Source organism: Monodelphis domestica, chromosome 1 (genome assembly GCF_027887165.1).
Source record: "Monodelphis domestica isolate mMonDom1 chromosome 1, mMonDom1.pri, whole genome shotgun sequence".
NCBI lineage: Eukaryota > Metazoa > Chordata > Mammalia > Didelphimorphia > Didelphidae > Monodelphis > Monodelphis domestica.
In genome coordinates this window covers 314,318,819-314,335,306 of record NC_077227.1, presented here as the reverse complement: position 1 = coordinate 314,335,306, position 16,488 = coordinate 314,318,819, and the positions used below count along the sequence as shown (strand labels likewise).

The 16,488-nt window shown below is 31.8% G+C and overlaps 1 protein-coding gene and 1 long non-coding RNA gene across 7 annotated transcripts in view; one reads left to right on the top strand and one right to left on the bottom strand.

The window, feature by feature from the left end:
* Window positions 1-15,589, bottom strand: part of LOC103103781 (uncharacterized) — a 46,983-nt gene extending 31,394 nt beyond the window's left edge. The window contains exons 1-2 of the long non-coding RNA XR_001626289.2: window positions 15,460-15,589; window positions 5,920-5,977 (exon numbers count right to left, since the gene is read on the bottom strand). This is a non-coding gene — a long non-coding RNA (uncharacterized LOC103103781). The remainder of the gene's footprint in view (window positions 1-5,919; window positions 5,978-15,459) is intronic.
* Window positions 1-16,488, top strand: part of KIF3A (kinesin family member 3A) — a 50,343-nt gene that overhangs the window by 26,647 nt on the left and 7,208 nt on the right. For 3 of the 6 annotated variants that reach the window (XM_056811150.1, XM_007473448.3, XM_056811152.1), the window contains exons 9-13: window positions 1,407-1,505; window positions 9,674-9,830; window positions 12,533-12,713; window positions 12,913-13,023; window positions 13,947-14,072. In XM_056811150.1, the coding sequence (XP_056667128.1) occupies window positions 1,407-1,505; window positions 9,674-9,830; window positions 12,533-12,713; window positions 12,913-13,023; window positions 13,947-14,072 (674 nt within the window). Of the gene's footprint in view, window positions 1-1,406; window positions 1,506-2,821; window positions 2,894-5,505; window positions 5,515-9,673; window positions 9,831-12,532; window positions 12,714-12,912; window positions 13,024-13,946; window positions 14,073-16,488 lie in introns of all 6 variants that reach the window. The other 3 variants (XM_056811151.1, XM_007473447.3, XM_007473446.3) reach the window with 2 other exon arrangements.

Below are 16,488 nucleotides of genomic sequence, written 5' to 3'. Positions count from 1 at the left end.
TCTAACTCACTAAGGAAGTTTTCTAAACTGGATTGCTTCTTATAATACAGATTAAAAGAAAGGAAAAAAACACAGGAGAGCAAAAGAATATGCTTTTTTTCTTTCCTTCAAAGCTAAAAATTAAATGTCTAAATTTGAGAGTTGGCTACTAGATCCAGAGTAATCTCAATTTGTTGAGCCTTTAACATACTTTTAAATGTTTTTTAAATCATATTTAAAACCATATATTTAGATCTCTTGGTTTTGTTGTTAGTAGAGTATTTTAAATGGATCAGATCTAGCTACACTTCAAAAAAATGTTTTGATAGCATTTTCTGGTGGTTATTGATTAACAAACATTTATTTATTTAAAAAAACCCTTTGGTTCCAAGGCAGAAGAGTGGTAAGGGCTAGGCAATGGGGGGTCAAGTGACTTGCCCAGGGTTACACAGCTGGGAAGTATTTGAGGCGATTTGAACCTAGGACTTCTGGCCTCTAGACTTGGTTCTCAATCCACTGAGCTACCCAGCTGCCCCACTTAACAAGCATTTATTAAGCACCCACTTACTATTGTCAGGGGTTGTACTGGACACTGGGGATACAAAGACAGAAATAAAATCATCCTTGCCCTTATGGAGCTTATATTCTTTCAGTGGAGCATATGTATTCATGGGAGGCAGCCACTGAAAAGATCTAGAGAAGGGAAGATGGTGATTTGGCATGTGTAAGCAATAGCAAAAAGTCTTATTTTAATTGGACTATAGAGTATAGGAAGAGAAGTTATAAAATAATACTAGAAAGATAGGTTGAGACCAAATTTTGTCAAGGAATTTAAATTCCCATCATAAATTTAGACTTTAAGTGAGACTTAATAGGGAGTGGAAGTTATTCAGTAGGAAAGTAACATAGGCATGTATTCTTGGAAAATCACTTTGGTAGATGTATGGAGTTTGGATTAGAGTGGTGAGAGATATGATGCTAGGGGACTAATTAAGAGGTTGTTTTAATAATCCAGACAGATGATGATGATGATGATGATGATGATGATGATGATGATGATGAGTGTAAACTAGAGTTGGGGAAGGATATATGAATAGTGAAGGATTGGATGTGAGAGTTGTGGAAATAGAAATGACAAGTTTTGGCAATTGACTAGATATGTGGGGCGAAAGAGGTTCAGTAGCTGAGAATAATTCTAAAGTTTTGAACTTCAGAGGCTAGAAGGTTAGTCATACCCCTGATAGGGCTGGAGAAATTCATTAGCATTTGTTTTATGGTTTAGAAGAGAGTTTCAAAATATTACTCAAGTGTTCCTATTTAATTCCTATCAAATGCAACAAAAATAAATGCTTACTGTTGGTATAGACAATACCAAATAGTCTGAATTAGAGTATAGTATGAAAGATGTCAAATATGTTTCTATCCAGGGGAAGAGATTTCAGGCTCTGATGTCAGTGGATCAGAAGATGATCAAGATCAAGAGGCTGAGGCTGGAGAACATGGAGAAAAAAGGAAAAAGAAAAAGGGTAAGAATAAAAACAGATAAGAAAAAGGGGAATTTGTCACATTAAAGTAGCTTTGCATGTTTTTTCACAGTGATTTCATAGTAGATCTACATATTATATTAGTGAAACATTTACCAACATAAATCAAAACTCCCATATAATTTTCTCATTAGAGCTTATTGTCAATAGTATTCTGAAAGATGCCAATTTTAAATGTTACATAATTTTAGCTGAAACTAATTTTCATCAGACTTTTTCTAATTTCTATGGAATCCAAGACTTCTATAAAAATTGACTAGGGCTTGTGGGATATTTTTTGAGAAGTTAATCCTTTAAATGTGAAAATCCTAATTTTTTTCATATTTTAAATGTATATATATTTTATTTCTCAACCTAGTTCCTTTCTCCTTTTATAACTCAGAATTATATCCTTTTATTCACTCTCAACCTGGCATTTCTCATTTCTCCTTAAAGGTAATAAAGGGCCTTTAATCTGCACATAGATAATGCATTATTTTTTTTCAGAATATGAAACACAACAAAAAGAGATTTTATTACTGCCCATATCCCAAAACTTTCCTAAAATTTATTTTGATCAATATTTCAGATCTTCCTTTCCTTTCCTTAACTATAAATAGATAAAAATTTTGCCTTATATTAGAGTTTTCTCTTATCATTAAAATTGTGTTCTTTCATATTTGGGGGAATTTTTAAAATATAAGGATTGGAAATGATAATGTTTTATTTTTACTTTTAAAAATAACATGTTAAACCATTTAATTTTAATATAGGTAATGTGTGAAAAACAATTTCATAAATAGTAATTAGGATTTTTTAAAATGTTTCTTCCCAGAGTTACAAATTGAAAAATTTTTAGCAATAGATTGTGAAAATAAACATCTGTAAAAAATATTTATTTCACAAGCAGTCTTTCTGAAATGAGAAAGAAAAGATAGAAATTATGTTGACTAAGTGATGGTTAACAAATAATTTTGATTTTATATTTATTAAAACTTGGTTCTTTTAAGTAATTTAGAGATATCTAACAGACTCAAATGTCAGAGGTGGCTACTCTCCATTCCAGCTTAATATGTTAATATATTTTGGGTGAGTAATGAGTATTAGATTACTAGATGAATTATTTTTTTAAGGTTGGTATTATGAAAGAAAGTATAGTGAATAATGGTGCTCTGAGAATGTTTTCAAAGAAAAAAAATATACAAAAACGTTATAGGTCTTTAAAATTCTGTATTCTGGAACTGAATTTTTCTCTGTTTTCATTTTCTTATTTTTTCTTTCTTTGGTTTTTCCCTTGGGCTCATTTCTTTGTTTTCCAGGCAGTAGCAGCAGCAGTAGTTCATATTCTACATGCTCTGTCATAGAGAAACCTCTGGATAAGTACTTGACTAGTGAGTGGGAGCTCTTATAATCCTCTAACAAAGCTTTGGCTTTACCATAACTTTTGTGCTTCATTTTATAAATGCTACACTGCTCCCTGTCACTTAAAAAACAAAAACAAAAACCTGAGTATTTTAGTAAGCTATAGCATATGTTTTTTTCCTTTCTTTATAAGCTTCCAGTTTTTAAAAAGTTATGAAATATATGCTAAGCTTAAGTTTGAGAATTGTCTATAAATTCATGCTTTGCAAATGAGATAATGTAAAGAGAACTAGTAAGCTGTATACAGAAGTTAATTTGTTGATTTGTATTAGTGGGCCATTTTATTTACTTAATTTATTCTCAAAGTATAATCTGAAATTGAAAATATATTAGAACTCCCATTATGACTTGATTTATTATGCTAGTGAGCCAAATCATGCCTCAAAAACACAATTGAGTTTAATAAAAGCTTGATTAACAGCCTGTTAATATTTTAGTCCTCTGAGGAAGTCTGCCAAACTTAACTTTAGCTCTAGATGAAAAAATATAGAGAAATGTGAATTCTGAAGTGTTTTAGAAATGTATACAAGATGATCTTACTTCCTCTGACACTGTATACCATTGTCTAAAAAAGTTTCCAGTAAAAATGAATTTAGTAATTTTATCTTAAGTGGACAGGGATCTCTATTTCATAATACTTTCACACTTTAGTGTATGAAATGCTGAAACAGACCTGTAGAAGTCACAGCTATGTGGGAAAATTTGTTCAGAATTTATTTAGACTATACTTAAAGACTATTTTATTAAATAAAAATACATTTTAATTTAATTTATTTTAAAAGAAATTAATAGAAAAGAGGGAGGGAGTAGTGATTTCTCAGACTAGCTTGCAGTTTACTTTCTTTTAAAACATTATCTGTGTATTTAACCTTTCCTAAACTAATTAAAAGGCTGAATGAATGTTCTCATTGTTGTAGGTCTCTGCTTAAAGGATTCCAAGAATATTGAAATATTTTTCTCTGCTGACATTTTTTAAGCATTTTTCAAAACCCAAAACATTAGCAATATATTTTGGGACTAGAATGTATAAAAATTATTTCAGAGGGACTATACAATAATATTTTGCATTATCATAAAATATATAAGAAAACATGTGAACAGGAGACAACCTACAATCAAAATTCCATTTTCTGATTCAAAACAGTTTCTTTTAGTTGAATTTTAAAATGGTAATTGTAGTGAAAGACACTTTGGAGTAGATATTATTTAATTCAGCAACTTGATTTATAACTTGTGTGCCTAGTCTCCATTAAATTCCTTTTTCAATGTTTCATAGTGGTATGGAGGTGACTTGAGGTTCTCAAGATATATGCCTGTTGGGTATGAACTCTGGCAGATGTAAAGGCTTTGGAGAGGCTTATCAAATGATTCAGATGGTTAATTATTTTAGCCACAGAAATTCCTTGAAGATCATCTAAGGCAAAGAAAAGTTGTGAACAGTGTTAGTGTTATACCAACAAAATCACAGCTCCTAAATATTCAAGTATGTGCCTTGCACTTCAAATTAATTTTCTTCTCACAGATGTGTTTGTGCATTGGGAGTTGGAGGTGTAGTTTTCCCTAGTTTGTGTTTACTGTGCATTCTTCATATTTAATAAATGAGATTTATCTTTTGTTTAGGTTTAACATGCTTGATTAACTGGTTAGAATTGACTTCTTAGTTGCATCATAGTGATTACAATTAACCACCTACTAATATGTTGAATATAAGTTTGATGATTTGTGACATAGGGATATAGCTCTCGGTAACACTCTTCTGAAATGTAACCTGAAAAATTGCATAGAAATTAAAATTTCAAAAATCAAATCATTTTTTGAATATTTCATTAAGAATTTACTATTTAAAGAAAACCAGAAATTTGGTGAGGCAAAAATTTTTTTCTTAGTACAGATGACTCATAAACGAATATTTCTGTTTAGTTTGGAATATTTGATTTTCTTCAAGTGTCATTATACTGTCAAGGAATATTAAAATTGGGAATTTATAGAAAAAATATAAGTAAAATAGACAATTTTAAATAAACGTGTAGTCTTGGATTGCTTCTCATGCATTTATTTTAACAATTAAGTGTTCTGGCTTCATGTGTAATATAGGTACAGTCACACAGGACTAATTTTGATATTGGTGTCCACTTTCAATAGTGAGGTGCTAAAATGATTATTTTTTAAAATTATAAGCTTAAAGTAAATTAATATTCTGTGTGGCTTTAATTATATCATGATTGTTAGCTGTATGGATATCTTGTGCCAGAATCAGTATTGTTTTGGAATAATGATAATATCATATTCAATTGCCAATTTTTCATGCTTTGTAGATACATTTATAACATTGTTCCTCAGAATTCATCTCTCTCCTGTCGAGTTTCACTTGGTCACATTTTCTGGGGACTACTGCTTTATTTTCATATGGCAATCTCCTTTTGGTTTAATAATTGTTTGATTTGTTGCTAAAGCTATAGTATAGATTAATGCCTTTTACATATTTTATTGTTTTATAAAAGAAATAATGTTTCTTTTTTTCCTCCTCATCTCTATGCACGTGCTTCCTGTCTACGATTTACTTACTTCTGCTTATTGCAAGATCAAGCAGGTTGGTGTGATTGATTTGCACTCCACATGGTATAATTACTGATCTTGTAAGGGACTTTGTTCAAGTTCTTTTTTTTTATTTGAGAAGAAATTACTGAGAATAATTTATTTTGACAAGGTAAGTATATGATATTTAAATTTTTTTCAGGGAGAACTTAACATTTTTTTAAGCTTTTGATTTCTAAATTCCTAACTCAGTAAACCAAATTTTTATATTATAAATGCAAATGTTATATAACCTCCAGCCATCTTACCATTTTTCTTAGGTAAGGAGGGAGTAAAACAGTTTAATATTTAATTTTTATTTCCATTTTCAGTTCAGTTGAATAAACATTTAAGTAAGTGCGTACCTATGTGAAGCACCATTTCCAAGTGCTGAAAATATAAAGAAAAAATGAAATAGTACCTGTATTCAGGCATTTCACATTCTTCCAGAATGAAATTCTTGTCCTTCATTTGTCTATCTGAATAGGGGATAGGAATTGGGCATGTGATTTGATTGATTGAGGGAGTTCTTCATCAGCAAACTCTCTCACCTAATATAGATTGGCATCTTCTCTACAACATATTATTTTAGAAAATGCTTCTCTTCCTCCCAAAATATCCCCTCCTTATTCTAGTCCTGTAAAATATATGTTAGCACAAGAGTTTTGATAACTAAGTCTAAAATTTTAAAAATCTATCCTGACTTAAAACAGTATGATTGCAGAAAGAAGACCAACATTCTTCCTTTTCTGTTTGAGGATTAATTATTTAAATTTTGATACAAATTAAGTTTGGCCATAGTAACCTATTACTAAAAAGGTTTTTTTTTTTTTAAGTGGAAGGTGATATATATATATATTTTTTTTTTTCTTGAGAAAAATATTACATAGAGCAGTTTAACTCAGGTTTGTGACATGAGTATATGTAGTTGAGCACATTTCCTATATGATTCAAATTTACTCACAAAATTATGTAATAGTGAGAATTAATCTGAATTGACAAGATAATTTTTTTCTCCTTATGGCCAGCTCTTGTTGGAATATAAAGAAGATATTTAAGTGTTTTTTTCCCTTTTGTTTTCTTTCCTTGGAGTGTATCTTACCTTCTTTAGTTACAAATTTAAATATTTTTATAGTATTTTGAAATAGAACTATTTTTGTTGCCATTGATCAGTCTTGGCATATATTTCTTCTCTTTGTTTTCTGGGCACACATTGAATTTTCTTTATAGTATGCCTTAGGAAACAATCACAAAGTTGGATTTTGGAAGTAAAATCAGATATACCAATACACTTTCCAAACTAATTTTTATTTTGTGCTCAGCTTATGGTTATTATTTAAACATATCTATATGATTTATAATTAAAATTTTTTTTATTATAGGAAAGGAAATGCCCTATAAACTTAATACTCTGTTAACTTAAAAAAGTTAGTATATTTCCAAACATTGGTCATATTACTCCCTTTTTACCATTAATATCTATTCTATCATTATATTCTTTATATCAACTAACCCAAATTTCATCTAATTCAAATTTTAGTCTGCTTTTATATGTTAATATACTTCATTTTTCAACTCTTTCCCCATCCCTATTCCTAAGAAAAAAGTGATATAAAGATTGAAGTCCTTGAAAAAATTCTTTGGAATTAGGAATTTCTTTGTTAAAAGAAAATGAGTATTTAGCCATTTGGAATTCATTTAGCTATTTAGACTGGGCCAAGAAGGTCAATAGAGGTCATGTCTTAATTTGAACTTCTGGACTGCAATTAATCACACCACACCAGAGCATAAATGATTGGATCACCACTATTATTTAATCTCTTATTCATCCTGTTTGTGCTACTGCTCAGTAGGATTGCTTTAGAGCTGTATGAATGTAGAAATAGAATGTCATCTTTGTTTTAAAATTTTGTTATTGAATTCTAAGCTCCTTTTCCCCCCCTGGAGACTAAAGATCTTCTTTAAACTTCCTTGAAGAAACCAGAGAAAATATATGTTTAAATTTGTGTTTTGAAACATGTAGTCCCTTGTACAATGATGTTTCATTTGTCTTCTCTCTAGTATTTTTTCCTTTTTACAGCAGAAGTGATTTACTCTGAATAGAGATTTCAACTGTTTAATGTCTACAAATTAATTCTATTTGTTTGCACCAATCCTTCTGTAGAACTTTGGGGCAGAAATCAATAGTAGTATTTAGAAGTGCCCCATCAGTTTTATGAAAAATTGTGCTTATTCTCTGAAGGAAAGGATCTTTCAAAATTGTGTTAACTAAGATTGGATTTTCTTTTATTCTTTTTCATAACTAACTTCATAAGTTAATTTAGTTTTCATTCCTTCTCTTTATTTTTTTTTAATTAAAAGATATACTTCCAGACCAGTTTTTTCTTTCTTTTTTTAAAAAAACCCTTACCTTTTGTCTTAGAATCAATACTGTATATTGGTTCCAAAGCAGAAAAGTGGTAAGGGCTAGGCAATGGGGGTTAAGTGACTGCTCAGGGTCTCACAGCTAGGAAGCGTCTGAGGTTAGATTTAAACCCAGGACCTCCCATCTTTAGTCCTGGTTCTCAATCCACTGAGCCACCTAGCTACCTTCCCACCCACCTCCACCCCCCCATGTGCCCCTTCCCCCCAATTCTTTCATATAGAGGACTGCATTTAGTCAGCACACTTGTATTTGATTTCAGGTTCTACTATTTACTTTCAGTATTATCTCAGGCAAGTCATTTATATTTTCTGGGCCTCAGGTTCCTCATGTAAATGAAAATTTTGGATGCTAAGGCTCTTTAAGAGCCTTTCGAGCTCTGAATCCTAATAATCCTATATTTTTTATACTGACATTTTATATTAGTTATTTAAGAAAGCCTAATAATAATAGTAACTTTTATGTATATTAGCACTTTATGGCTTAAAGCATTTAACATTTTCTTCTCATAACTTTATGAGGCAGATAATTCAAGTATTATCATTCCTGGTCATAGTGGTTTAAAAAAAATGCCTATAGTGACTAAACCAGGATTGGGACCAAAATCTTGTGATTCCAAGTCTATTGCTTTTTCCATTATACCATTCATTCTCTCTGGTGAATTTATCCATGTTTCTGAAATTTGTCATGGTGTAACAAATCACAGAAGCTATTGGATACATGCACATGCAGGCCACATGAACAGCCAGTAGAAATACCTAATAAAGTCATATAACCTGGAAGTTGGAGGATGTATTAGAGACTATCTAGTTCAACTCATACTTAAATAGGAGTCCCCTTTTTATCACCTTGACAAGACCATCCAGATTCTGCTTGAATACTTACAGTGAGAAGGGAACCTGACATAATTCAGCACCTGTGTATATTATATTTTGCTCTATCCTCGGAGCCAGGAAGTTTAGGAAAAAAAACAATTTCTAATCTTAAAAAATTTTGGTCTTTAAATCCAATTTCAAATTCAGTATTCTTTTAACCACATTTATTGTCTCTGTTTCCTCCTCTTCTTCCTTCTTCTCTCTGAGGAGGGCCTATCTTACTTTAACCATATATAATATTGTCTTTATGGAAAGCTTATTCCATATTTCAAATAACCTATTTAACACAAAAACATTTATAACAATCCATTAGTAAGTTGGAGATTGTCACTGACGTAAAATTTAAAATTGTTGTTTTAAAATATATATTGTACATATGAAGAAAATTACATTTTTATTAAACAAGTTTAGCTGACAGTGAAAAAAGTTAAAAAATAATTATAAAAAAATTTAGTTTATATTTGTTTACATTGAGAACAACTCTAGTTTAATAAGAACAAGTTATTTGGGTATTCAAGTTATGTATTCTGGCTAAGTGAAGAAATTGATTGTTCACTTTTCTGGGATCATTTGTTGGATCTATATGATTGTATAAATTATTTTTCATTTGCTTTTTAATCTATTTTCTTACCCCATTTCATGATGGCCTGTCTTACCTTTCTTTTTCCCTTGGATGGTTATTAGCTTATTACCTCACTAAATTTAGCAGCTTCTTCAAAAAGACTATTCTGGGCACTTGTGATAGAAAAAAACAAAATATAATTGTCCACTTGGTAAATATTCTTTTTCAAAACTTAGGAACACTTCATCATATTATTTTACAATCCTCTCCTCCCTCTTACTTTGGTGATAATCATGTTTAAATAAAACTCACATAGGTAAAAAGAAGGTTTCTCCAGATAAGATGGTTGAAATGCAAGCAAAAATTGATGAGGAAAGGAAAGCACTTGAAACCAAACTTGATATGGAAGAAGAAGAAAGAAATAAAGCCAGAGCTGAACTGGAAAAAAGGGAGAAGGACCTTCTTAAAGCCCAGTGAGTTTTATAATCTATTGTAATTATAGTCTTAAATGAGATAATGTATACTAGGCAGTTTGAAGACCTTAAAGTTATATATAAATGTCATTACTAGTTTGTAATCTATTGAAACGTGAAAATTTAATTCCAATTAAAAATTTTATTCATCCAACTTTAGTTTTTGGTTCTTTGGAATGGAGTAGTTTCATAAAGATACTTAAAAATACTTATATGTGATAAAAGCAAAAATAATTTTTTAAAAATTTTGTCTGTGGAGTAAATGCTGGTGTTTATTTTGTACTAAATCAGCTTCATAACAGCTTTTTTAGCCAGTTAATGAGACACAGGCATTCTTGTTTTTTTAAATCTTCATTATTTATTTATTTATTCATTTAGACATTTTATTTAGTCAATTTAGAATATTTTTCCTTGGTTACAAGAAACATGTTCTTTCCCTTCTTCCCCCCCCACTCCCTCCCATAGCTGACGCGCAATTCCACTGGGTTTTACATGAGACATAGATATTTTTTTTTAATTATTTATATTTTTTCAGACTTTGGAAATCTACTTTCTCACACCCCCCAAGAAGTCCCATTACATGCACATATAACAACAATCAAAACAAATTTCCATAGTCATGTCTCCCCCCAAAAAAGTTTCATTCCTCACCCTGAGCCCTTTACTTCTCTATCAAGAAATGAGTAGCAGGTTTCAGCATTAGTTTTCTTGGAAATTGTGGCTGATCATTGCAGCCTTCTATAAATATTTCCGTATACACAAATCCTTTTCCTCTTTCCTTGACCTCTTTGGGATATAAATCTGGTAGTGGCATTGCTGGATCAAGGGATATAGTTTCAAGTTACTTTCCATAATGGCTATACCAATTCCCAGCTCCACCAACAGTGCATGGTGATGTACCTTCCAGAATCTCTAGCGTTTTCCATTTTCGTTAACTGTAACAATCTGGCTGTATCTTAGAGTTGTTTTCATTTGTATTTCTCTAATTATTGGTGAATTTACAGCATTTTTTTTTCATATGGATATTGATATCTTTGATTTCTTCCTCTAAAAACTTCCTGTTCATATCCTTTGACCATTTGTCACTTGGGGTTTGGCTCTTGTTCTTATAAATTTCAATTAATTCCCTATACAGCTGGGAAATGAGAATCAGAGAAACTTAAAGAAAAAAAGGTTTTCCCTATTTACCTGTTTCTCCTCTAATTAGTTTTGTTTGTGTAAAACCTTTTAAATTTTACACAATCCTAAATATTAGTTTCACTTCTTGTTATCCTTAGTATTTCTTGTTTGGTCTTGAATTCTTTTTTTTTTTTAAACCCTTACCTTCCACTGTAGAATCAATAATGTGTATTGGTTCCAAGGCAGAGGAATGGGGAGGGCTAAGCAATAGGGGATTAAGTGACTTGCCCAGAGTCATGCAGCTAGGAAGTGTCTGAGGTCAGATTTGAACTTGGGACCTCCCGCTTCTAAGCCTGGTTCTCAATCTACTGAGCCACCCAGCTGCCCCCTTGAATTCTTTCTAATCCTTAAATTTTACAGTTTCTTTCTTACTTGTTCTTTTTGTTTGTTTATAATGTCACCTTTTATGTCTCTCAAGTTATGTATCCATTTGGGATTTATCTTGCTATGGAGTGTTTCTAGTCCACATGGTTTTGCTGCTTTATAATAGTTTGAATTTAGGAAGTGCTAGGAGCAATAGATTTCTAACTGGTCTCCCTTTCTTGATTCTTTCCCCAGTCCAGTCCATCTTCCATTAAGCTACTGAAGTGATTTCCCTAAAGATTAGGTCTGGGAGGCAGCTGGGTGGCTCTCTGTTGATCTGTTTGTTTTTCTTCAACCAATGCTCCATATCCTTGATCATGACTACTCCCTGTGCCTGCAATGCTGTCCTTCCTCACCTTAGCTTCTTGGCTTCCTTCAAGACTCAGCTCAAGTTCTACTTTGTGAAGAAGCCTTTTCCAGCTCCCTCAACCACTAATGGCTTCTCTTCTGAGATTACCTCACATCTACTTTGTGTATATTTTGCATATACTTAGTTATTTACATGGTGCTTCCTCCATTACAATGCAAGCTTTTTGGGGCTGTTTAATTTTTTTTTTAAATATCCCTGAGACTTAGCACAGTCTCTAGCATATAAGAAGCATTTAAATGTCTTTTGATTGATTGTTGTAGATGTCCTTGTCATCAGGGTCCACAGCGCAGAAGAGAGATGAAGGCTGGAGTTATAAATTTAGAAGTCACTTCATAGAGGACAAAATTGAAGACATGGCAGTGAATAAGATTCCCAAGAAAGGGATAGTATAGTATAATGAGAGAAGTGATGTGAGCCAAGATAGATGGGAAGGAGTAGTGAAAGAGATTAAAGTTGCATGTGAGGGAAGAGTTGCTTTTCTGGTTTAAGATCTTGGAGGACGTAGCAGGGAATGAAAGGCATAGCTAAAAGGTACAAAGGAATCAAGTAGGGATATCTCTTCTTCGTCTACAGGGAAGATGATGAGAATAAATGATGAATCACTAGAATTTGATGGAATGGAAGAAAGGCAAAAGAGATAAGGGAGCTCAATAATTAACATTCCAATTGTGAAGTCCTCTTTTAGTTTTAAGTTTCATAAATATTTTTGAGTTAAAATTTTTAATAGAAATCATAAATGTCAGAATAGCGGGTGTTTTATTGTATATTATATTCTTACCTTAATGAATAGACAAGAGCATCAGTCACTTTTGGAAAAACTATCTGCACTGGAAAAGAAGGTAATTGTTGGTGGTGTTGACTTGTTGGCTAAAGCTGAGGAGCAAGAGAAACTTCTAGAGGAATCTAACATGGAACTAGAAGAAAGAAGGAAAAGAGCAGAACAACTTCGAAGAGAGCTTGAGGAAAAAGAGGTAATGTGATTTTTTATTCATGATTGGATAGTATGCTTAACATTGAATAACTTCTTCAGTGAAGAGCTAAGAGTATGTTAGATTTTAAAGCTTATGTATGGATCTCTTTAAAAAATGATGATTGGTATGGAATTTTATCATTTTCATTATTCTTTATTGACAAAGAATATTTTCTGAACTTGAATAATTTTTGCCTTAGCAAGAACGCCTGGATATTGAAGAGAAATATACTAGTTTACAGGAAGAAGCTCAGGGAAAGACCAAGAAGTTGAAGAAAGTTTGGACCATGCTAATGGCTGCAAAGTCAGAGGTTAGTATCTAAAAATAATATTTAAAAAATTTTTTTTGTCATCTAAAAAATTTTCCTATGACAAAAGACTTCATATTGTCATCAACCAATCAGAGATGTAAAGAGAAATTTACTGCAGTTTATTCACTTAAGAGTGAGACACTCTTCATCAGAAGCTGATATATGTGTGTGTATGTTTATCATAATTTGGTAAGTGGCATCATATTCTACCATTCAAAGCTACTTGAGACAGAGGGAAAGGAAAGAGGGGACTGCTTTTTGGTTATGTAGAGGATGCTTATTATTAATTACAGGGGAAGGAATGTGTCTTTATTAGCTTAAACTTCCTACTATATCAATGTATCCCTTGTCAAATAAGATAAAGAGGAGTTATACTTCCTCCAAGTCTTCTTTTGCTATTAGCAGCAGATATTGGAAGAAACTATTCTGATGCAAACTGATCTGCTGAAGCAACATATAGCAAAGTGGTCAGCTTTAACATAGCATTCGTAGCTCTTAAAAATCTTTCAATACCACTGTATCCTTTCTTCTACCTCTCAGAGAGCTATCTCTTCATTATAAAGAATTTTTTAAATTGGCAAAACCAAACAGTATATTAAATAGAAATATTAGTATAATGAAACTTTTTTCCTTTTTTATAACCCCTTTATTCATATGACACTAACCTAGATAAGGCAAATCAAAAAGTGTTCCTTTAGTTTTAAACAAAATAATTGTCTCTGCTTTTTTAATTATTGAAGTTAATTTTTTTAAGTGTAATTGTTGCTTTCTCTATTAGCTTAAAGGTGTGTTATTCTCATTTCCTTGATTTGTTATTATGAAAAAAAAAGCTTTTGTAGAAGTAAATAAGATCACAGAATTGTTCTTTCCTAACAATTAGGACTGATTTTTATAATTTATTTAAAATATTTTCATGACTACAGATGGCAGATCTTCAACAAGAACATCAGAGGGAAATTGAAGGCCTTCTGGAAAACATTAGACAGCTCAGCAGAGAACTTCGCCTTCAGATGCTTATTATTGACAACTTTATTCCTCAGGATTATCAGGTAAATAATGAGGATGTCTAATTTTTAAAACTTCATATAGAACATTTATTACCTCCTTTGTGAAGAGCACTGTGTTAGGCACTGGGAAAAGTTAAATTTAAGACATTCTGCTGTCTTGAAGCTTTTAGCCTATTAGAGATACAAATAACTTCTACTTAAAATGTAGTAATATCATAGTCAATGACCTCCATAGATTTGTGAGAATTTAAATCATCACTTTTATAAAAACAAGCAACTGTTATTCCCACTGTGCCTTATCACATAATTAGTACCACCATCATTTTCATCAGTTAACAGGTCAACCCTTTAATGACTCCCTTACCAGACATTTCAGTTGTTATCAAGTAGTTATTTTTGAGCATTATTTGACTTCTAACTGGAAAATTACTGCTTTATTAAGATAATATTATTATAATAATACATAGGGAAATCCCTGAAGTTGATGAATTCATTGCAGATTTGCTAAATGCTAATATGACTAAACCCTCTGATTATAAAATGCCCCTTTATTACTTTGTATTCCTATTCTCTCTGCCTACAATACCTGGGGACATAAGCAGTGAGTAAATTATTTCAGTTGCAATACTGGTCCAGAATCCATGACACAAAAAAAGTTAATAAAATCTGTCTGAGGATGTCATGAGTGACCTTTTGAGAAAACAGTAAAGTAGTAATGAAAATAAAAGCCAAATAACAAGAGGGTCCATTTAGGGAAGAGGGAGGGGAAATTAAGTGATTGTGATGTAAAGATAAAGGGCATCAATAAAATGGATTTTAAAAATTAAAACAATTAAAATCCTAAGTAATATTTAGCTTCCTGGCCTATAAACATAAACTATAACACATATGAAAGAATTTCTCCTTTTAAAAGGAACCTTAATATGTTATATAGTATCAGTCTAAAATCAGAAACCAGCATTATATGTTAGGGGGATAAAGTAAAACCTTTCTAATCAAAGGTAGAGCAAGAGTGTCCATTATCACCACTACTTTTTCATCAAGTACTAGAAATGTTTGCTATAGTAATAGACAAGAAAAAAAATCAAGGGAATAAGCATAGGCAGAGAAGAAACAAAATTATTGCTTTTTGCAGGTGATGTGATAGTTTATATAGAGAACTTTAAAGAGTCAACTAAAGATTAAATGAAACAACATGAAATTTATAGGACATAAAGTCATGTAAATCATTAGCATTTCTCTATATTACCAACAAAATCAGCTGAAAGAAATAGAGAAATTCCATTTAGAATAACTAAGGAGGTATAAAATACTTAAAACTGCTTGCCAAAATGCATGCAGGAACTATATAGATACCACCACAAAGTGCTCTTTAAGGACATAATAGCAGATTCTAAATAATTTGATTACTTGGAATGGTCAGCATCACCTCTTAGGCCTTTCCATCACATTAGCCTTTGCAAAGATTTTCTCCTTTTCTCTTGTTTGTCTTAGATCTTTCCCAGCAAAGGATTGAATCCCTACTCTTATATCAAGTTGCAGGCTGTGGCCAGGCTAATAGACATGTTGGTAACTCAGTGCCCTAAGTCAAGGAGGTCACAATGTACACTCTGTGACTGGGTCACAGATATACTTTTTAGCACCGGGGATGCCTGTAAGTCAATCTTTCCCACTCAGAAAAATTACAGAAACTACCAAGTTTCACTCTCTCTCTTCAATCTCCACTTCAGAGCAAAATTCTTTCCTTCTTTTAGGAAATGGGTGTGAATAGGCTGAGCTAGCATATTAAATATGACAACAATTTAATTTATTCAGTGACATTCTAATCAAACTACTAAGGGATTACTTTTTAGAATTAGAGAAAAAATAACAAAATTCATCCAGCAGAGCAAGAATCTCAAGAGAAATAATGAAAAAAAAAAGTGGACAGAAAGGGATTCTAGCAGTACCAATTCTCAAACTATCCTACAAAGCAGTAATTATCAAATGATTTGCTACCAGTGGAATAGGTCAGTTGTTGGATCAGATTATATTCATAACAAAGGAATTTAGTAATCTAGTGTTTGATAAAACCAAATACCTGATTTACTAAGGACACTCACTCACTATCATTGATAGTACTGACATTGACAATGGCCCCTTCTAGAAACCCTCTCTCTTTGGTTTCAGACGTCACATTCTGGATCTCTTATTTCTAAGCTATTCTCTTGCTTTTTAGCTGGTTCTTCATGACCTCTGAGGTTGATGTTCATCCTGAAATTGTCTTAACCACTTTCTCTGTGTGTATGTAGGCTCCCATGACAATCTGATTTCCACATCTTCAAGGATCCTCTTTGTGTAAATAACTCCCAAATCTATTTTTTTATTTCTTCGATTCACTCTGGTCCCATATCTTATACTACCCATGGATTGTCCACTTGAAACTAAACATTTTTTACAAAAATTTTCCTTGCTTTGC